This window comes from Nomascus leucogenys, chromosome 8 (genome assembly GCF_006542625.1).
Source record: "Nomascus leucogenys isolate Asia chromosome 8, Asia_NLE_v1, whole genome shotgun sequence".
In the NCBI taxonomy this organism is placed as follows: domain Eukaryota; kingdom Metazoa; phylum Chordata; class Mammalia; order Primates; family Hylobatidae; genus Nomascus; species Nomascus leucogenys.
The window spans coordinates 106,178,999-106,201,068 of record NC_044388.1 but is presented as its reverse complement, the minus strand read 5'-3'; the positions used below and the strand labels follow the sequence as shown (position 1 = coordinate 106,201,068).

Below are 22,070 nucleotides of genomic sequence, written 5' to 3'. Positions count from 1 at the left end.
GTTTCAGCTCCTTCTTCCCTTTTTTGGGCCTCTGGGAATTTCCCTTATTTTCTTAGGAGCTTGGCTATGTGGTGAAAACATGTTTGCTGGATTTCCACTTCCTGGTGGGCTGGAGTGGCTTGTAGCAAACCAACATTCTCACAGAGAACAATTAGAAAAGCCAGATAAGATAACAGAGGTCATCTCCTGGAATCTCCAAGAGTGGGTCAATGGTAAAAGCCAGAAAAGCTAAGGCTCCCAGCCTTTCTTGGAATTCTCTTGAGATAATTAAACCCACTGAAAATGTCTTCAGTATCTATTTTCTCAATTCTCTCAAGGACAGTAATATGATGACTACCCTCCTAGACGCACAGGAGAAATTCACTCAACTACATAAAGGGATGCCTTAGCACATTAGGGCTTCATTCTCTGGCAGAATCCTCAGTGGAGCAGGACTGCAGAGGGAGAGGAGGAGGGAAAATGAACACACAATTCCTGCCACATAAAACAACGTATATGAGTCACAGCCATATTCATGTAAAACAAACTGGAATGCAGGGGGAAATCATCCGTGGTGACGGACGTGAAGACAGTGACTACTCTCAGGAGAAAGGGGCTTTCCTGGGACTTGAGGGAAGGTGAGGCTTAGGGTGCTTCTGGAGGGGCTTGGTAATGGTTCTGCCTCATTTCCTGCGGGCTGCATGAGTGTATCTACATTCTAGAAATGCACTGAGTTGTTTGCTTATAATGAGTAATTTTTAGCCATATATATTACACTTTAATAAAGTTTAAATTTTAAAAGTATGTTTTTTCTAACTGATCCGGCATGAAGCTGCTTTGTAGCAGAATGGAAACCTGATAAGCATTTTGTTTATACTTAGTCCACCACAATACAGGTTTTCTTGTTTGTTTTTTTTTTTCCAGAAAATGTTTCAATTGCAACCTGATAGCACTTTTTCCCCCACATAAATAGTACATTCCTTTACTATTTTTTTTTTTTACCTTCACATCATCGTTTCATTTGATGATACAATGCCATGAAAAACAGGTTTTTTGAAGACTATTTTAAACAATAATAACAGCATCGGCTGGGCACGGTGGCTCATGGCAGTAATCCCAGCACTTTCGGAGGCCAAGGCAGGCAGATCACCTGAGGTCAAGAGTTCGAGATCAGCCTGGCCAACATGGTGAAACACCATCTCTACTAAATACAAAAATTAGCCGGGTGTGGTGGCACGTGCCTGTAATCCCAGCTACTCGGGAGGCTGAGGCAGAAGTGCTTGAACCCCGGAGGCGGAGGCTGCAGGGAGCCGGGTTGTACCACTGCACTCCCGCCTGGGCAACAGAGCGAGACTCTGCCTGAAAAATAAGAAGAAGGCTGGGTGCAGTGGCTCACGCCTGTAATCCCAGCACTTTGGGTGGCCAAGGCGGACAGATCACCTGAGGTCAGGAGTTTGAGACCAGCCTGGCCAACATGGTGAAACCCCGTCTCTACTAAAAATACAAAAATAAGCCAGGCGTGGTGGCAGGCGCCTGTAATCCCAGCTACTTCGGAGGCTGAGGCAAGAGAATTGCTTGAACCCGGGAGGCGGAGGTTGCAGTGAGCGGAGATCGCACCATTGCACTCCAGCCTGGGGGACAAGAGCGAGACTTTGTCTCAAAAAACAAAACAAAACAAAAATAGTAATAATAATAATGATAATAATAACAGCATCACAACTCCCAGTTTTCAGAGCCTTCCAAAAACTAGGTTATGTGCCAAGGGCTTTACCTATGATTTCTGACCCTCGCTCAGCTCAATGTGGTTAAGAGAAGCAGCCCCACGGTAGCGATGAAGACACCAGTTCAGAGGAGAAATGACTACCTGAGGCCAAGCAGACTACAGCTAGTAAAGCTGGGACTTCAACCTAGATCTGACATGAGAGCCATTTTCACATTATCGTCTCCTAACAAGGGAAAGTAATCATGACACATTAAATGTAAAAAGCTATATTCAGTAACATTTGATAGAAAAAAAAAAAAGGGTGAGGGGCCGGGCAAGGTGGCTCTCGCCTATAATCCCAACATTTTGGGAGACCGAGGCAGGCAGATTGCTTGAGCCCAGGAGTTTGAAACCACCCTAGGCAACAGAGAAACCCCAGCTCTACAAAAAAAAAAAAAAAATTAGCCAGATGTGGTGGCATGTGCCTGTACTCCTAGCTATTCAGGAGGTTGAAGTGGGAGGATTGCTTGAGCCCAGGAGGTCGAGGCTGCAGTGGGCTGGGACTGCATCACTGCACTCCAGCCTGTGCCACAGAGTGTGACTCTGTCTCAAAAAAAAAAAAAAAAGAAAGAAAGTAAGTTAGGATTGGACCTGGTGACTCTCACCTATAATCCCAACACTTTGGGAGGGTGAGGTGGGAGGGTCACTTGAGGACAGGAGTTCAAGACCAGCCTGGGCAACATAGAGAGACCCCCACCTCTATAAAACATTTTAAAATCTGGCCAGGTGTGGTGGTGTGCAACCGTAGTCACAGCTACTGGGGACGCTGAGATGGGAGGATCCCTTGAGCCCAAATGTTTGAGGCTACTGTGAGCTATGATTACACCACTGCACCCCAACCTGGGAGACAAAGCAAAGCTAGCTCCAAAAAAAAAAAAAGAAAAAAAAATTGTTACCCACAATCCCACTGGCACGAACTTTTTTATGCTTTGGTGAATTTCTTTCAAGTCTTTCATAAATAAGGGCAAATATATATCCTTTCAACTTTTTTTTTTTTTTTTTTGGCTGGGTGCGGTGGCTCACACCTGTAATCCTAGCACTTTGGGGGGTCAAGGCGGGCGGATCACCTGAGGTCTGGAGTTTGAGGCCAGCCTGGCCAACATGGTGAAACCTCATCTCTACTAAAAATACAAAAATCAGCCAAGCATGGTGACACATGCCTGTAATCCCAGCTACCTGGGAGGCTGAGGCAGGAGAATCACTTGAACCTGGGAGGCGGAGCTTGTAGTGAGCCGAGATCACGCCACCGCACTCTAGCCTGGGCGACAGAGTGAGACTGTGTCTCAGAATAAATAAATAAATAAATAGCCAGGAGTAATAGCACGTGCCTGTGATGCTAGCTACTCAGGAGGCTAATGCAGAAGGATCACTTGAGCCCCGTAGTTTAAGGCCGACCTGGGCAACATGGTGAAAACCCATCTCTACCAAAAAAAAAAAAAAAAAAAAATAGCTGGGTGTGGTGGTGCAAGCCTGTGGTCCCAGCTACTCAAGAGGCTGAGGTGGGAGGATAGTTTGGGCCCACGAGGCCAAGTGAGCCAAGATCGTGCCACTGCACTCCAGCCTGGGCGACACAGCAAGACCCAATCTCAAAAAAAAAAAAAAAAAAAAAAAAAAAAAGAGGCCAGGCACAGTGGCTCATGCCTGTAATCCCAGAACTATGGGAGGCCAAGGTGGGCAGATCCCCTTAGGTCAGTTTGAGACCAGCCTGGCCAACATGATGAAACCCCATCTCTACTAAAAATACAAAAATTTGCCGGGTGTGGTGGTGCATGCCTGTCGTCCCAGCTGCTAGAGAGGCTGAAGCAAGAGAATTGCTTGAACCCGGGAGGCAGAGTTTTCAGTGAGCCGAGATCGTGCCACTGCACTCCAGTGTGGGTGACGGAGTGAGACTCCATCTCAAAAAATAAATAAATAAAATAAAAAGAAAGAAAGTACTGTTGCCAATAGTATCTGCAGGACCTTCACCTAACCTGTTCCCCACCTCCATTTTAAGCTATTGTGTCATGTCAAATAAGATATGTATGGAAGTGACTTTGTAAACTATACCTCACTATAAGAGTCATAGAGGCATAGATATTTTGAGACTGAAGAAAGTACAAGTGAGGAGGATGTGACAAAGCAGCATGAGGATAACAATACCAGATGCAAGCAGTGGAGATTCAGCTACCCTCTCCACCTCCACCCTATCATTTCCATTAGCACTGACACAGGCAATGGAGGTTCAGCTACATTCTCAACCTCCAGCCTACCATTTCCATTAGCACTGACACCGTGGTAAAGGGTGCCTGTTTCACCAAGGATTTCAGAGACTGCAAGCACTTGGCCTTGTCTCCAATACTACACTAAGAGCTTCATATATCACCTCAAGTTCTTCTTACAACTCTATGAGGCAAGTAGCCTCAAACATGTCCATTTGGTAGATGAGGAAACAGGCTCAGAGTTAAAACTTGCATAAAATCATAAGGCTAGTAGATGGCAGGGCCAGTAATCTAACTCAGAATTAAGTCCCAAATATATTCTTTTAACTACCACATACTTTTTACAACCAAATAAAAAGTATATCCTAGGGCAGGGCGCGGTGGCTTACACCTGCAATCCCAGCACTTTGGGAGGCCGAGGCAGGCAGATCACTTGAGCTGAGGAGTTTGAGACCAGCCTGGGCAACATGGTGAAACCCCATCTCTGCCCAAAATACAAAAAATTAGCTGGGTGTGGCAGTGTGCACCTGTGGTCCCAGCTACTCGGAAGGCTAAGGATCACTTGAACCCACCCAGGAGGCGGAGGCTGCAGTGAGCCAAGATTGCACCACAGCACTCCAGCCTGGGTGACAAAGCAAAACCCCGTCACACACACACAAAAAAAGGACATACTGTTTTGATGTATTTGCTCTTTTCTTCCTCACTTTAAAAACGGTTGTTTTATACTGACAGTTCTGCTATTTTAACTAAATGTCAGAACTTCTGCACCGACTTCATATTGAACTGCTTTCAGTCGTAAAACAAATAGAGCAATGATACCTTAATTTAGTTTTTCTTATAAACCGAATTTTAGAAAATAAGAAATACAGTAACACTTAATTGAGCTAGCTTCGGCTCACCAACTGGTGGTCTACAGACTATATTAACCCACACATGTTATATATGGCCAATACAGTGTTTTGTTTTACTTTTGTTTTTAAATTTGAATTAGTTGCCAATGAATTCCGCGTAAAAACATGAATTTCCAGTTTCTCTTATTTAAAAAAAGAGAAGAAAAAAACAGCCACAAGATCCAGCGCTTGTAGGCCACGTTCCAGTACAATAAGAACCCATTCTCTGGAGCAAGGAGCAGGGGCCACTGTGGCAGGAGCCTGTGCTCTTCTGCTACCCCTCCCCCTGCAGTCTCACTGAGCCAGCTGACTTAAAAACCAAGCTGGCTTCTAACCGCATCTTGAGTTTGTGACCACTGATCAAAACAAAAATCAGATCCAAAAGGTAAGCAAAAAGTACCTTCAGGCACCACAAGAAATTTCTCTACTAATACAGAAAAAAAAAAAAAAGAAAACAAGAACAAGACTACCAATCATGGCTGCACTCGATGGCTCACACCTGTAATCCCAGCACTTCGGGAGTGCTGAGGTGGGAGGATCACTTGAAGTCAGGAGTTTGAGCCTGACCAATATGGTGAAACCCCATCTCTACTGAAAATACAAAAATTAGCCAGGCATGGTGGCACCCGCTTGTAATCCCAGCTACTTGGGAGGCTGGGGCAGGAGGATCACTTGAACTTGGGAGACAAAGGTTGCAGCAAGCCAAGATCAGACCACTGCACTCCAGCCTGGGTGACAGAGTGAGACTGCCTCAAAAAAAAAAAAAAAAAAAAAAAAAAAAAAAAAAAAAAAGGCGGGTCGGGGGGAACTACCAGTCATTAGCTGCCTCCTTCTATTAGTGGTAGGAGAAACTAACCTAAGAAGTTTAATATAATTCTTGGCTCAATGCACATACATAGCAATTCACAAATGGAATGGGGTCAGATTCACTCACATAACAAAAATCCACCAGCTAAGCACATGAAGTGAGAGAAGAACTACACAGAAGACTGAGGTGCTGGCAAACAGGCTATCCTCTCAGTCAACAAGGGCTTTAGGCACCGGAAGCTTACCCAGTGCATGTAAATTTGGAAGGTGCATTAACCTGGGTTCAAACTCTGACTCCTCCACTTATTTAACCAGAGCTCCATTTTCTTAAGTTATAAAGCAGGGATAACAACATTTATCTCAAGGGGCTGCTATGAGGAGTCGATGAATAAAAAGCATCAAATATTTAGCACAGTCTCTATCACAGATGCTTTAATAACAAGCAGCTATTACTATCACTTAAAATTTAGATTCTATAGGACACTTCATTTTCCCCAAATAAGCTCAAAACAGTTATCATTATTAGCTCAGTAGTCTCAACCTTTCTGCGTACACAGCACAGTCTCATTATACTAGAACTCTCTCTGCATACTTAAGAGGGAAGAAAGATTTGAAAGGACACTAAATCTATCAACACCATCTCCCTCAGTGTCACACTCTCCCAGCTCTCTTCCTGTTGTCCTTCCATCCAAGTCAGCTTGAGTAAGCTGTTGGCTGTCATAACCAAGCTCTTTTCTTTTTTCTTTGTTTTTTGGAGATGGAGTCTCGCTCTGTGGCCCAGGCTGGAGTGCAGTGGCGCAATCTCCGCTCACTGCAAGCTCAGCCTCCCGGGTTCACGCCATTCTCCCGCCTCAGCCTCTAGAGTAGCTGGGACTACAGGCGCCCGCCACCACGCCCGGCTAATTTTTTTGTATTTTTAATAGAGATGGGGTTTCACCGTGTTAGCCAGGATGGTCTCGATCTCCTGACCTCGTGATCTGCCTGCCTCGGCCTCCCAAAGTGCTGGGATTACAGGCGTGAACCACTGCGCCTGGAACAATCAAGCTCTTTTCTACACTCCCAAGACAAAGGTGCTGGGCTTGACCACACACTGCTGCGACAGTACACTGTCTCCTTTTCTACCCCACCAGGTCCACATGGCCAACTACAAATTCTGGACAGACACGGCTAACCTATGGATGGACATGCGCCCAGTTGCGGCACACATTAATTTTTCGTACTGATCACAGTTTTGGAGGCATGCTTAGGAAAGGTTTGAGATTTACCAGAATGGAGCAGCTAATAATCAATTGGCCCGAGACGAGGCACAATCACAATCACAATCATCATCATCATCATCATCATCATCATCATCATCATCATCATCAATGGGCAATCATAATAATCAATGGGCACGAGATAAGGAAAATCCTCTTTTATTCTTTTTAAATTTATTTTTATTTTTATTTTTCTTGGGACAGAGTTTCATTCTTGTTGCCCAGGCTGGAGTGCAGTGGTGCAATTTCAGCTCGCTGCAACCTCTGCCTCCCGGGTTCAAGCGATTCTCCTGCCTCAGCCTCCCAAGTAGCTGGGATTACAGATGCACACCACCACACTGAGATAATTTTGTATTTTTAGTAGAGACGGGGTTTCACCATGTTGGCCAGGCTGGTCTCGAACTTCAGGTGATCCACCCGCCTTGGTCTCCCAAAGTGCTGGGATTACAGGCGTGAGTCACCGAGCCCGGCCAGGAAAATACTTTTAATTTCCCAAAACTTTCCAGATACTTTTGGGGGGGGGAGTGAATAAATGCATCCCTCCCTACTCAGAATTCACAAAGCAGTATGTAAATTGAGGCTGCAGCCAATGGATTAGGAAAAATCCACTGCATAAAGCGGGTGTAATCAGGTGGGTCCTGATCAACTGGCACCGATTCTAGAGTATTTGTGCAAAGAAGGATTTGATTTACTTACTTACAAACATCACTTTTTTTTTGTTTTTTGAGACAAGGTCTCACTCTGTCGCCCAGGCTGGAGGGCAGGGGCACCATCTTGGCTCACTGCAACCTCCACCTCCTGGGTTCAAGTGATTCTCCTGCCTCAGCCTCCCAAGTAGCTGGGACTAGAGACACCTGCCACTATGCGGGGCTAATTTTTGCATTTTTTTGGTAGAGATGGGGTTTCACCATACTGGCCAGGCTGGTCTTTAACTTTTGACCTCAAGTGATCTGCCCGTTGTGGCCTCCCTAAGTGCTGGGATTACAGGCATGAACCACTGCGCCAGGCCGATAAACATCACTTAATGGTTTTTTAATTCATTATTATTATGTTTCTGAGATGGAGTTTCACTCTTGTTGTCCAGGCGCGATCTCGGCTCACTGTAACCTCCGCCTCCTGGGTTCAAGCGATTCTCCTGCTTCAGCCTCCCAAGAAGCTGGGATCTACGCCCAGCTAATATTTTGTATTTTTAGTAGAGATGGGGTTTCTCCATGTTGGCCAGGCTGGTCTCGAACTCCTGACCTCAGGTGATTGCCCACCTCGGCCTACCAAAGTGCTGGGATTATAGGCGTGAGCCACCGTGCCCGGCCGCAAACATCACTTAATGGCTAAACATGTTCTCTGAAAGTTATTACTCAAAAATAAAGTAATAATACATTCCTATGAAGGTAGAGCTTTGGGGTGAGGTTATTGCTATATACTGCATTCTCCTCCTAAGGCTGCTGTAACAAATAGCCACACACTGGGTAGCTTACAACCACAGAAGTTTGTTCTCTCACAGTTCTGGAGGCTGCAAGTCTAAAATCAAGGCGTCAGCAGGGCCACGGTCCCTCTAAAGGCTCTGGGGAAGAATCCTTCCTTGCCTCTTTCAAGCTCCTGGTGATTATCAGGATTCTTAACATTCTTGGTTTGCAGCTGCCTCATTCCAGACTCTGTGTCCACCATCACATCACCTTCTTCCCTCTGTGTATGTCTCTGCGCCCTCTCCACTTCTTATAATGGCACCTGGCACACTGAAAATAGGGCCCACCCTAACTGCATATGACCTAATGTTAACTGCAAAGACCCTATTCCAAATAAGCTCACATTCTGAGGTTCCAAGCAGACATGAACTTGGGGGGACGCTAGCCAACCCAACACATACAGATCCATCCTCTTACTCATTTACCCTGAAATGTCCTAGTGCCTAATTACATGACCCATATTTTTGTTACTCTGCAACTAAACAGATGTAGAAAGGGATAAAGAAAAGCTATTTTATAGTTCAGATACAATTTATTGACACCTTTTTTTCTATTAGTTACAAAAAGAATAAACCCTGGCTGGGCACGGTGGCTCACACCTGTAATCCCAGCACTTTGGGAGGCTAAGGCATTCCAAACTCTCTCTAACCTGAGGTCAGGAGTTCGAGACCAGTCTGGCCAACATGGGGTAACCCCGTCTCTACTAAAAATACAAAAAATTAGCTGGGCATGGTGCCCCATGCCTGTAGTCCCAGCTACTTGGGAGGCTGAGGCAAGAGATTCGCTTGAATCTGGGAGATGGAGGTTGCAGTGAGCCAAGATCATGCCACTGCATTCCAGCATGGGTGACAGAGCAAGACTCTCAAAAAAAAAAAGAATAAACTCCACAAAGAAAAATATCTATACAGCAGTAGTAAAGGGAGGCAATAAAAAGGAAAAATAAAAAAAAAAAGACAAAGCAATCACTGGAATTTTCCAGGGCTGTTTTATTAAGAAACCCCAGCAATCAAATATTTTATTACACTACACTGGCATTTTCAGAGGGAAGCACACTGGCATACATGCCACCAAACAGCAGTCACTAAAAAAGGCATGTTCGATGTGGAGTGTGGAAACTTGAATAAAGAAGAAAAACAATAGGAAAAAAATAATTAAAAACTGAAAAAAAATTTTAAATAATTAAAAAAGCATGTTATAGCCAGGTGCGGTGGCTCATGCCTGTAATCCCAGCACTTTGGGAGGCCGAGGCGGGCAGATCATGAGGTCAGGAGATCAAAACCATCCTGGCTAACACGGTGAAACCCTGTCTCTACTAAAAATACAAAAAATTAGCTGGGTGTGGTGGCAAACGCCTATAGTCCCAGCTACTCGGGAGGCTGATGCAGGAGAATGGCATGAACCTGGGAGGCGGAGCTTGCAGTGAGCTGAGATCATGCCATTGTATTCCAGCCTGGGCGACAGAGCAAGACTCCGTCTCAAAAAAAAAAGCATGTTATATTTTTATATATACATACATGCTAAAGAGCAGCTGCTTAATAGATACTCACACTTAAAAGAGATGAAACTCTGAAATGTCTGTTAAAAAAAGATCATTTACAGTGTACACTGAGGTTAGGAGTCGTTCTAGTTCAAATATGCCAGACATTGGTATTAAAATAACCAAATCTTCCCTGTCTTATCCTCTCATAAAGAGTTCAGGACCAAGGTGGTAGAAGTGCTTGAGACCAGGACTTCAAGACCAGCCTGGACAAAGTAGCAAGACCCCATCTCTACAAAAAATCCATATAAAAAATTAGTCAGACGTGGTGGTGTGCACCTGTAGTACTAGCTACTAGGCAGGCTGAGGCAGGAGGATCCCTTGAGCCCAAACGTTTGAGGCTGCAGTGAGCTATGATTGCACCACTGAGTTCTAGGCTGGATGACAGAGTGAGACACTCTTATTTAAAAAAAGAAATAAAAGATGGACGGACAGACGAACGGAAGGAAGGAAGGAAAGAAGGCAGGCAGGCAGGCAGGCGAAAGAGCCACCATGCTATATCATAACTACCTGTCTACGGGCCTGTCTCATTTGTATATCTCTAGTGTCTAGCACATAGTAGCCATTTAATAAACGTTGAATGAATGAACTACTACTTAGATCAGTCTACTATTCAGTGCTATTATTATTATCATTTTCGAGACAGGGTCTTGCTCTTGTCACCCAGGCTGGAGTGCAATGGCGCAATCTCGACTCACCGCAACCTCCGCCTCCCGGGTTCGAGCAATTCTCTTGCCTCAGCCTCCCGAGTAGCTGAGATTACAGGCATGTGCCACCACACCAGCTAATTTTTTGTATTTTCAGTAGAGATGGGGTTTTACCATGTTGGCCAGGCTGGTCTCAAACCCCTGACCTCAGGTGATCCACCCGCCTCAGCCTCCCAAAGTGCTGGGATTACAGGTGTGAGCCACCACACCCAGCCTCAGTTCTATTATTTTTCATAATTTTATCTAATCCTCATAACTACCCTGTGGGAAAGCTACTGTTATCCCTATTTTACAAAGTAGGAAACTAAGAATCCGAGTGGCACATAACAATCAATCTCTTGCACTTCCTCTTCCAGATATAAGCTCTAACCTCATTTTGCCCTGGCTAATGCTTTTCTTTTTTTTGAGACGGAGTCTCATTCTGTCACCCAGGCTGGAGTGCAGTGGTACAATCTTGGCTCACTGGCCTCACTGGCCTCCCAGGTTCAAGTGATTCTCTTGCCTCAGCCTCCCGAGTAGCTGGGATTATAGGCGCCCATCACCACGCTCAGCTACTTTTTGTATTTTTAATAGAGACAGTATTTCACCATGTTGGCCAAGCAGGCCTTGAACTCCTGACCTCAGGGGATCTGCCCACTTTGGCCTCCCAAAGTGCTGGGATTACAGGCGTGAGCCACCACACCCGGCCTGCCCTGGCTAATTCTTACTCTTCCAGTCTCAGCTTTAATGTCACTTCTTCAGGAAACTACTTCCCTATGCCAAAAACTAGGGCAGGTTCCTCATCACACAGAATAAAATCCACACATCCTACCATGGCCTCCAGGCTCATGTGTACCTCTCCCCTAGATCACTCAGCTCCAGCCATAGGGGCCTCCATAGACATGGGAACACAAAGATGCTCCCACTCAGGGACTTTGCACTTCCTGTTCCTCTGCCTGTGATATTCTTCCCTAGACCTTCAAATGCCTGGCTCATTCATTAAGTCCGCTCAAATATTAACTCTTCAGAGTCTCTCTCCAGAGTAATTTCCAATTCCATTACTCTTGGTTCCAGTACTGTTTTATTTTCTCATCAATTTATCCCATTTTTAAATTACTTGTGCATTCAGGTGTTTAGAAGCTAGCTGTCCATTGCCACTAGAATGAATACTCCACGAAGGTCGGGGCTTAGTCCCGCTCACTGACTCAGCCTGTGTCTAGAAGTGCCCACCTGGCATATAAAAGACACCTGAAGAGTATTTGTTGAATGAGTAAGAGACAGAAGGCATGTGTTGCGAAGTCATCCAGTAAGCTTAATGTCACTCATTTAAGTCAATGAATGTATATTGGCAGATTTTAAGTCAAAATAAAGTTTCAGGTGCATACTCCTTTTGTGTGATGTTCTTTCTGCTTTAACTTATCTTTTCATCCAACATCTTCTAGTCTAGATCCCATCAGCAAGGAAGGCTTCTAATATGACTAGCCCAGAAGTTACACTGCACTCGACAGTGGTGAGGACTGGCTATTCCAAAGTTCTACTCTAAACTACATGGCTTGCTAAGCTGCTGGCATAAAGTCTAGAGTATTTGAGTTATAATTTGTGGATAATTGCCGGGCACGGTGGCTCACGCTTGTAATCCCAGCACTTTGGGAGGCCGAGGCGGGCGGATCACGAGGTCAGGAGATCGAGACCACGGTGAAACCCTGTCTCTACTAAAAATACAAAAAAATTAGCCGGGCGTGGTGGCGGGCGCCTGTAGTCCCAGCTACTCGGAGAGGCTGAGCCAGGAGAATGGCGTGAACCCGGGAGGCAGAGCTTGCAGTGAGCCGAGATTGCGCCACCGCACTCCCGCCTGGGCGGCAGAGCGAGACTCCGTCTCAAAAAAAAAAAAAAAAAAAAAAAAGTACTAAAAAAAATAATAATAATAATAAACAGCCAGGAGCGGTGGCTCACGCCTGTAATCCCAGCACTTTGGGAGGCCAAGGCAGGTGGATCACCTGAGGTTAGGAGTTCAAGACTAGCCTGATGAATATGGCAAAACCCCATCTCTACTAAAAATAGAAAAATTAGCCAGGTGCGGTGGCGCATGCCTATAATCCCAGCTACTTGGGAGGCTGAGGGAGAAGAATCGCTTGAATCGGGAGGCGGAGGTTGCTGTAAGCAGAGATCGCGCCATTGCATTCCAGCCTGGGTGACAGACCAAAACTCCGTCTCAAAAAAAGAAAAAAGAATAATAATAAATAAAAAGGCAAGGAATATAGGGAAAGGTCAAAAGAGATGGAATGTGAGAAGACTGGGAAAGCCAGAAGAATGGTGGAAAATGTAGCATGGAATATAAGAGAATAAAAATATAAGAGGACTCATTTCTAATTTTAAAAATAATAAAAAATAAGAACCAGAAATTGATGTATGTGGGGTGAGGCAGAATTAGCCATGTGTTGATGGTTATTGAGGGTGACAGGCACATGGGAGTTCATTATACTATTCTATCTACTTTAGTATACTGGAAATTCTCCACAATAAAAAGGTTGTTTTGCTTTGTCTTTTTTTTTTTTTTGAAGAAATAGGGTCTCATTCTGTCCCCCAGGCTGGAGCCATTATAGCTCACTACAGCTTCTGACTCCTGGGCTCAAGGGATCCTGCCACCTCAGCCTCCCTGGTAGCTGGGACTATAGGTATGCACCACCGTGTCTGGCTAATTTTTGTTGCTCTTGTTGAGATGGGGTCTTGCTCTGTCGCCCAGGCTGGAGTGTAGTGTCACCATCATAGCTCACTGCAGCCTCCAACTCTTGGCCTCAAATGAGCCTCCCTAAGTGCTGAGATTACAGGTGTGAGCTACCAGGCGCAGCCAGGTTTTAAGAGATCAATGCACACTCCTGGTACTCAGTGACCTCTTCATGTTATCCTTGCCATTATGGGTCTCTAATCTGATCAAGTATCCTATTTCACTCAGTCTCAAGCAAAACAGACAATCTAAAGTTGCTGCTCTGACAGGTTCTCTTCAAATGATTTCCATTTCCTTGGGCAAGAACTCAGAACAAGCTTGTCCAGGATGCATGCAGCCTAGGACGGCTTTGAATGCAGCCCAACACAAATTTGTGAACTTTCTTTTTTTTTTTTTTTTTGAGAAGGAGTCTCGCTCTGTCACTCAGGCTGGAGTGCAATGGTGTGATCTTGGCTCACTGCAAGCTCCAACTCCTGGGTTCATGCCATTCTCCTGCCTCAGCCTCCCGAGTAGCTGGGACCACCGGCACCTGCCACCATACCCGGCTAATTTTGTGTATTTTTAGTAGAGACGGGGTTTCACCGTGTTAGCCAGGATAGTCTCGATCTCCTGACCTTGTGATCCGCCCACCTCGGCCTCCCAAAGTGCTGGGATTACAGGTGTGAGCCACTGCGCCCAGCCAAATTTGTAAACTTTCTTAAAACATTATGCGATTTTTTTGCAATTTTTTTTAAGCTTATCAGCTATGGTTACTGTTAGTCTATTTTATGTGTGACCCAAAACAATTTTTCATCTTTCAATGTGGCCCTGGGAAGCCAAAAGATTGGACACCCCTGACTTCGGATGTTTATTTTTTTTATTTATTTATTTTGAGACGGAGTCTTGCTCTGTTGCCCAGGCTGGAGTACGGGGGCTCAGTCTCGGCTCACTGCAACTTCCTACTCCTGGGTTCAAGCGATTCTCCTGCCTCAGCCCCCCAAGTAGCTGGGATTACAGACACCTACCACCACGCCTGGCTAATTTTTGTATTTGTAGTAGAGATGTGATTTCACAATGTTGGCCAGGCTGGTCTCAAACTCCACCCACCTCAGCCTCTGAAAGTGTTGGGATTACAGGCGTGAGCCACCGTGCCCAGCCAAGTTTTGTCTACATTTCTACATGCACTTTTCTGGAGAGAGGTTCTATAGCTCTCAACAGATTCTCAAAAAGAGTCAAAATTCACTTGCCCCACCCCCACCCCAGTGATTGAACCATTTTAATCAGGATAATTTTTACTTACAAACAACAAAAGTTGTTACCAAAAAGTATGGTTGTATGGATCTAGTCAGGCTTGCATTTATTTATTTATTTATTTGAGACAGAGTATAGTTCTTTCGCCCAGACTGGAGTGCAGTGGCACAACGATCTCCGCTCACTGCAATCTCAGCCTCCCGGGTTCAAGCAATTACCCTGTCTCAGCCTCCCAAGTAGCTGGGACTACAGGCATGTGCCACCACGCCAGTCTAATATTTGTATTTTTAGTAGAGAGGGGTTTCGCCATGTTGGCCAGGCTGGTCTCGAACTCCTGACCTCAGGTGATCCGCCCACCTCGGCCTCCCAAAGTGCTAGGACTATAGGCGTGAGCCACCGCGCCCAGGCAAGCCAGGCTTTTAATTTCATTCTGTATTCTTTAAGTTCTACATTAACAAAATACAATGCTTCATAGTTTGCTAAAACAATGTGTTTTTACAAGACAAATTTCTACAGTCTGTCGCCCAGGCTGGAGTGCAGCGGCGGGATCTTGGCTCACTGCAAGCTCCGCCTCCCGGGTTCAGGCCATTCTCCTGCCTCAGCCTCCCAAGCAGCTGGGACCTCCCGAGTAGCTGGCGCCCGCCTCCACGCCTGGCTAAATTTTTTTTTTTTATTTTTAGTAGAGACAGGGGTTCACCGTGCTAGCCAGGATAGTCTCGATCTTCTGACCTTGTGATCTGCCTGCCTCGGCCTCCCAAAGTGCTGGGATTACAGGCGTGAGCCACCGCGCCCCGCCTACAGTTCCACTTCTTAGAAGACCGTATGATATGAAAATAATGTACAAGAGTTTAGGTCATAACAATTTACTTTTCTATGTCTCTAATTTTGTTTATATATTTTGAGAAAGGGTCTTGCTCTGTTCCTCAGGCTGGAGTGCAATGAGTAATCACGGCTCACTGCAGTCTCAACCTCCTAGGCTCAAGTGATCCTCCAGCCTCAGCCTCCCCAGAAGCTGCAGGCGTGTGCCACCACACCTGGTTAATTTTTAATTTTTTGTAGAGACAGGTTTGGGGAGGAGGGCCTTACCATATTGACTAGGCTGGTCTCGAACTCCTGGGCTCAAACAATCCTCCTGCATAGGCCTCCCAGTGTTGGGATTACAGGCAGGAGCCACGGCACCTGGACAATTTCCCAGATATAGTAAACTGCTGAACCACCTTATGGTGCGTTTCAGCCTTAGAGGTCTTTTCTCTGCTAGTTACAAAGCAAGATCCAGGGTATCATTCTAGGTTTATCAAAAGTCTCTCTTCCCTAGCCAATGGCTGGATAGAGGAAGAAAAAGCAGGCCCTTTGATTAGAAACACATCTTAATGGGGGCTTTACATTCTCAGTCACGTGTTTTAAGCAAGATTTGAAATTCCTTCTGAAGAGTCTCGCTCCAGAGAGCGCCCTAAACCAAAATGGGAAACTGAGGATAAGGTTCCAAGTACCTTCAAACCGCCGGTACAGTACAAGGACACGGAAGAGCGGAGACCGCGGACAAGGAAAGCCAGCATAAAAGCTGGAGGGGAGAAAGGAAGAAAGGCGATCGGGCTGCCCTGAGTGAGGAATTCAGGCAAGCCAGCAGGGATTTAAGAGCAGCTTCCCGAGTCCGTGGGGGCAACGCCACAGTTCAGCCCCTTCCCCTCCCTCAGCTCGAGTCTTCCCGCCCCGTGCCGGTCAGCCCGAGGACCCCCAGCGCCGCCCAGACCCGCCTTCCCCACAGACCCCGCCATCTGTCAGAGAAAGGCCGCGGCCAGGGGCAAAGAGGTGGTCCAGTGGCTCAGAGGTCCCCAATGCGCCAAAGTTGCCCTAAAACCCGGGGGAGTGGCCTCGGCCTCCGCCCCCCGGCCCGGCCTTGCCGAGCTTTACCTTGAGTGCCAGGTGATGGACACGGCCCAGGCCAGGCTCGGCCAGCAACTGCAGCAAACCCAGCATCGGGAGCAGCCGGAGGCCCGCAGCCAGCCTAGGACCGCTGGAGGCGGAGGAGCAGACGGTCGCCAGAACGGCCATGTTTGTTCCAGCATCACCAGCCGCTTCCTTTCCCGCCCACTTCCGGGGTTAAAGGGCGCAGCCGCCGGAAGGGCCCCGGGAGCGGGGCTCGGCTGCTAGCTACGCTGAGCCTGTGGTCGTTTTCCTGGAGATTGCGACCTAGGAAGTCGTCGAGGAACCTGTGCTGCCCACCTCGGGGCCCTTCGATTGGCCTCTCTTGTGCAGACTTTCAGTTTAGCCGAAGGAGATGAAGCCAACCTCTTGGCGGTTGCCATAACAACGGTGGCCGAACCAGACCAGCCCGGGCCGCACCTCCGCCTCGCTGAGCTTTGGAAGCGACCATGGGCTCCGGGGACCCCTGACCTCAGGGTCGGGGGATAAGCTGTGTCAGCCGCACGGTGTCTGGCCACTGACTGAACTGATTTCACTGAGCGTTGACTCGGAGGAAAGTATCTAAAAATTCCCGACTCGCCGTAGGGGTCCTGTGGTTTTTTTCTAGGCGCTTCACACTCAAATACAGGCGAAATGGTTGCAATAATACGATTTATTGAGCCCTTATGAGGCAATTCGTTAGGCCTTTTGCTGTATTTAATTTTTGGAACAATTTGATCTAGGAGGTAGGTATTATTATTCCTACTTTACAGGTAAGCAAACTGAGGTTCTGAGAAATAAGTCATTTGCTCCAGGTTGAGCTGGGAATCACACGGAAGCTCTTAACTCCTGTGTTCTGTTGCCTCATTCTATTTCATCCAACCCCGAGTCTGGGTCTTAACATTTTTCTCTTAATTCTGTATGGAAACTTTCTTTGCTTGTTTTAGAAATTATAGGAACTTCTTTTTTTTGAGACAGAGTCTAGCTCTTGTCACCCAGGCTGGAGTGCAATGGCATGATCTCAGCTCGCTGCAACCTCCACCTTCCGGGTTCAAGCGATTCGCCTGCCTCAGCCTCCGGAGTAACTAGAATTACAGGCCTGCGCCACCACGCTCGGCTAATTTTTGTATTTTTAGTAGACATGGGGTTTCACCATTTTGGCCAGGCTGGTCTCAAACTCCTGACCTCAAGTGATCCTTCCGCCTCGGCCTCCCAAAGTGCTGGGATTACAGGCGTGAGCCACTGCGCCGAGCCTGCTTTGGAGTACTTTTTATCTTTTAAAGTTAAGTGTCATCTTTGAAAATCTCTGGTTTTAAATTTGAATATAATACTGTACTAAAAACGAAATGAGGCCTGCCAGGGTGATTCGCGCCTGAATCCCAGCACTTTGGAAGGCCGAGGCGGGCGGATCACTTGAAAGTCAGTTGTTCGGGTCCAGCCTGGGCAACATGGCAAAACCTCATCTCTACTAAAAATACAAAAATTAGCGGGGCATCACGGCCGCGCGTCTGTAGTCCCAGCTACTGGAGAGGCTGAGGCAGGAGAATCACTTGAACCTGGGAGGCAGAAGTTTCAGTAAGCCAAGATCACGCCACTGCACTCCAGTCTGGGTGACAGAGTGAGACTCTGTCTCAATAAAAAAATAAGTAAGAATCTGAATCCCATTTAATAATACAATAGCGATGAAACATTAAAATAGTTTTAAATAGGAGACTTTTGTCTTAGTTTCTGGAGAACAGTTTTATAAGGGCTTAAAACTGGGTTTATAGGATTCCGTGCTTCTCTATACTTGGGTATTATGTGATCTACATAGGGTCATACCAGTGCTGTCTGTCCAGGGGTTTCAGAGGATATCTCCTCTCACATATTTGAAAGCTGTATTGTACCAGTCATTATTTTGGAACTGAGAGGAATAAGAATGAGGGAAAACTGACTACAAAGACATTGTGAAGCATTTTCTCTACAGTTACTTCTTAAATTCTGAGAAAACTGCTGCCTTGACAATTACATTTAGCCATGTGATTTCATAGTTTCAAGAAAAGATTATTTGCATAATCATGATGCTGTAACTGGAAACAGACAGGTTGAGTAACAGAACAAGTTATGCCTGCTTCTTCTGGCAACATATTCAAAGGGACGTTACACTTTAAGGTATTGACTGAAAAAGCCTGCAGGGGCTGGAAAGACTGATGTCCTAAGCTTGGCTTTTAGCCTTACTCTCTTAGTCAAGTACATTTTATTTTTCTATTTTCTCTCCTTTTTGTTTTTGAGACAGAGACACTCTGTTGCCCAGGACTGAGCACAGTGGTGTGATATCTGTTCACTGCAGTCTCCACCTCCCAGGTTCAAGGGATTCTCATGCCTCAGCCTCCCTAGCTGGGACCACAGGTGTGCGCCAGTATGCTCAGCTAATTTTTGTATTTTTGCTAGAGACGGGCTTTCACCATGTTGGCCAGGCTGGTCTTGAACTCCTGGCCTCAAGTGATCTGCTCACCTCAGCTTCCCAAAGTGCTGGATTACAGGCGTAAGCCACCCTGCCTGGCCTATTTTCTTAACTTTTCAGGATCAGCTTAAGGTTGCTACTAGAATGTGTAGTGTTGAATCTAGTGCTATTATTATTAAATAATTATTTGGTATCGGTTTAGACATTTCCAGAACTCTTTTTAGTAATTAATGTGTTAATAGTCTCCAGTTTAATAAAGTATAATTGCCATTTGTTTTTCTTATCAAAAGACTTGATAGGCCTGGCTGGTGTCTCATGCCTGTAATCCTAGCACTTTGGGAGGCCAAGGCTGGTGAATAACTTGAGTGCGGGAGTTTGCGACCAGCCTGGGCAACATGGTGAAACACCTTCTCTACAAAAAATACAAAAATTAGGCCAGGTGCGGTGGCTCATGCCTGCAATCCCAGCACTTTGGGGGGCTGAGGTCAGTGGATCACCTAAAGCCAGGAGTCTGAGACCAGCCTGGCTAACATGGCAAAACCGCATCTCTACTAAAAATACAAAAATTAGCCAGGCATGGTGGCGCATGCCTGTAATCCCAGCTACTCAGGAGGCTGAGACAGGAGAATCGCTTGAATTTGGGAAGCAGAGGTTACAGTGAGCCCAGATTGTACCATTGCACTCCAGCCTGTGTGACAGAGCGAGATTCTGTCTCAAAAAAAAAAAAAGAAATTAGCGAGCATGATTGCACCAATTCACTCCGGCCTGTGCGACAGAGCAAGACTCTGTCTCAAAAAAAAAAAAAAAAAAAATACAAAAATTAGCGGGCATGGTGACACGCACCTGTAGTCCCAGCTACTTAGGAGGCAGAGAGGTGGTAGGATCGCTTGAGCCCAGGAGTCAACACTGGAGTAAGCCATGACACTTACCCAGCTTGGGTGACAGAGCAAGACCTTGTCAAAAAAAAAAAAAAAAAAAAGAGTTGATTGATATTGCAAACCAAAAGCCTCTGTTAAGACAGTATAGGAAACTAGTGGTCAAGTTGGGGCCTAGCAATACATTCAGAAGTCAAATGCTACTTTTCGTTCTTTGACTTGAAAGACCATTTCTTCCAGGATTGCAGCTAAAGTTTTCATGCATTTCTTGGGGTATCAGGAATGCTGTCAAGTGCATCTTTTTGCAGAAAGTGATCATGGGAAAGCCAGGCTCTGACACACTTTGAATCCTGTGGATTGGAGAGGAACTTCAAAATTACTCCTCAACCTGACGACCCTAGTGTATAACTTGCTCAGCCACAGGACAGGCGGTTTTTCTTTTTTTTTTTTGAGGTGGAGTCTTGCTCTGTCGCCCAGGCTGGAGTGCAGTGGCACGATCTCCGCTCACTGCAAGCTCCGCCTCCCGGGTTCACGCCATTCTCCTGCCTCAGCCTCTCCGGTAGCTGGGACTACAGGCGCCCGCCACCATGCCCGGCTAATTTTTTGTATTTTTAGTAGAGACGGGGTTTCACCGTGCTAGCCAGGATGGTCTCGATCTCCTGACCTCGTGATCCACCCGCCTCAGCCTCCGAAAGTGCTGGGATTACAGGCGTGAGCCACCGCGCCCGGCCAGGACAGGCGGTTTTTCTTGATTTTATGTACATCTTTACAGGGGAATTGGATTATTCGTTGTAAAAAATTCATTGCAGTTTTAGCATTTCACTCACCATAGAGTTCCTGGTTTTATCCTACTCCACTTCTTCCAGTTGATTGCTTTCTTGGGTCCCTAGTAAGTAGTTCGAATGCAAAAGAAGTTGGAAATTTTAAGCCAAAAACAAGTTATTCTGAAGAAGAAAAAATCCTGAGAATTTCATTAGAAGTAGTTCTTCACCAGTAGACAACCAGTCAACTGTAAGTTCAGGCAAGCGATCCTGCTGCATCAGAAATGTTTAAAGGCCTGTATTCCCAGCTACTGGGGAGGATCGTTTGAACCCAGGAATTCAAGGCTGCAGTGAGCTATGATCATGCCACTGCACTCCAGTCTGGGCAACAGAGCAAGACCACTCTAAAAACAAAAACAAAACACAAAACACACACAAAAAAAGAAAATGCTGAAAGGATTGCTTTCTTTTTTTTTTTTTTTTTTTGAGACAGAGTCTCCCGCTCTGTCTTCCAGGCTGGAGTGCAGTGGCGCGATCTCGGCTCACTGCAAGCTCCGCCTCCCGGGTTCACGCCATTCTCCTGGCTCAGCCTCTGGAGTAGCTGGGACTACAGGCGCCCGCCACCGCGCCCGGCTAATTTTTTGTATTTTTAGTAGAGATGGGGTTTCACCGTGGTCTCGATCTCCTGACCTCGTGATCCACCCGCCTCAGCCTCCCAAAGTGCTGGGATTACAGGCGTGAGCCACCGCGCCCGGCCAGGATTGCTTTATTTTCTACAATCAGTAAAAATCCTCTAGAAAACAGGAGGAAAGGAAAGAGAACTGATACTTCTGTGTATATTATGTGCTAAACATTTTATACATATTCTTTCTTTTAATTTTAATTTTTTTTTTTTTTTTTTTTGCGACAGAGTCTTACTTTGTTTCCCAGGCTGCAGTACAGTGGTGCGATCACGGCTCACTGCAGCTTCCAACTCCCAGGCTCAAGCGATCCTACTGCCTCAAGCGCCCAAGTAGCTAAGCACAACCATGCCGGGCTAATTTTTGTATTTTTTTGTGGAGACGGTTTCGCCATGTTGCCCAGGCTGGTCTAAATCTCCTGGGATCAAGCAGTCCTCCCACCTTCGCCTCCCAAAGTGCTGGGATTATAGGCATAAGCCACCTTTCTTTCAACCTTTACAATAACCTTTGAAGTAGCATTATTTCCATTTTATTTGTTTGATTTTTGAGACAGGGTCTCGCTCTCAGGAGTGCAGTGGCATGATCAAGGCTCACTGCAGCCTCAATTTACCAGGCTCAAGCAATCGTCCCATGTCAGCCTCCCGGGTAGCTGGGATTACAGTTGTGCACCACCATGCTTGGCAAATTTTTTTATTTTTTGTGGACACGAGGTTTTTCCATGTTGCTCAAACTGGTCTTGAATGGCTGCTGTCAAGCGATCTGCCTGCCCAAAGTGTTGGGATTACAGGCGTGAGCCACTGTGCATGGCCATATTTCCATTTTAAAGAAGAAACTGGCCGGGAGTGGTGGCTCATGCCTGTAATCCCAGCATTTTGG

General features: G+C 46.2%; 1 protein-coding gene across 1 annotated transcript in view; it reads right to left on the bottom strand.

The window, feature by feature from the left end:
* The window catches only part of GPR107 (G protein-coupled receptor 107), an 83,996-nt gene extending 66,679 nt beyond the window's left edge, over positions 1–17,317 (bottom strand). Inside the window, exon 1 of the mRNA XM_003264243.4 lies at positions 16,445–17,317. Within this exon, the coding sequence (XP_003264291.2) occupies positions 16,445–16,585 (141 nt within the window). The 5' untranslated portion in view covers positions 16,586–17,317. The remainder of the gene's footprint in view (positions 1–16,444) is intronic.
* Between the last annotated feature and the right edge of the window lie 4,753 nt (positions 17,318–22,070).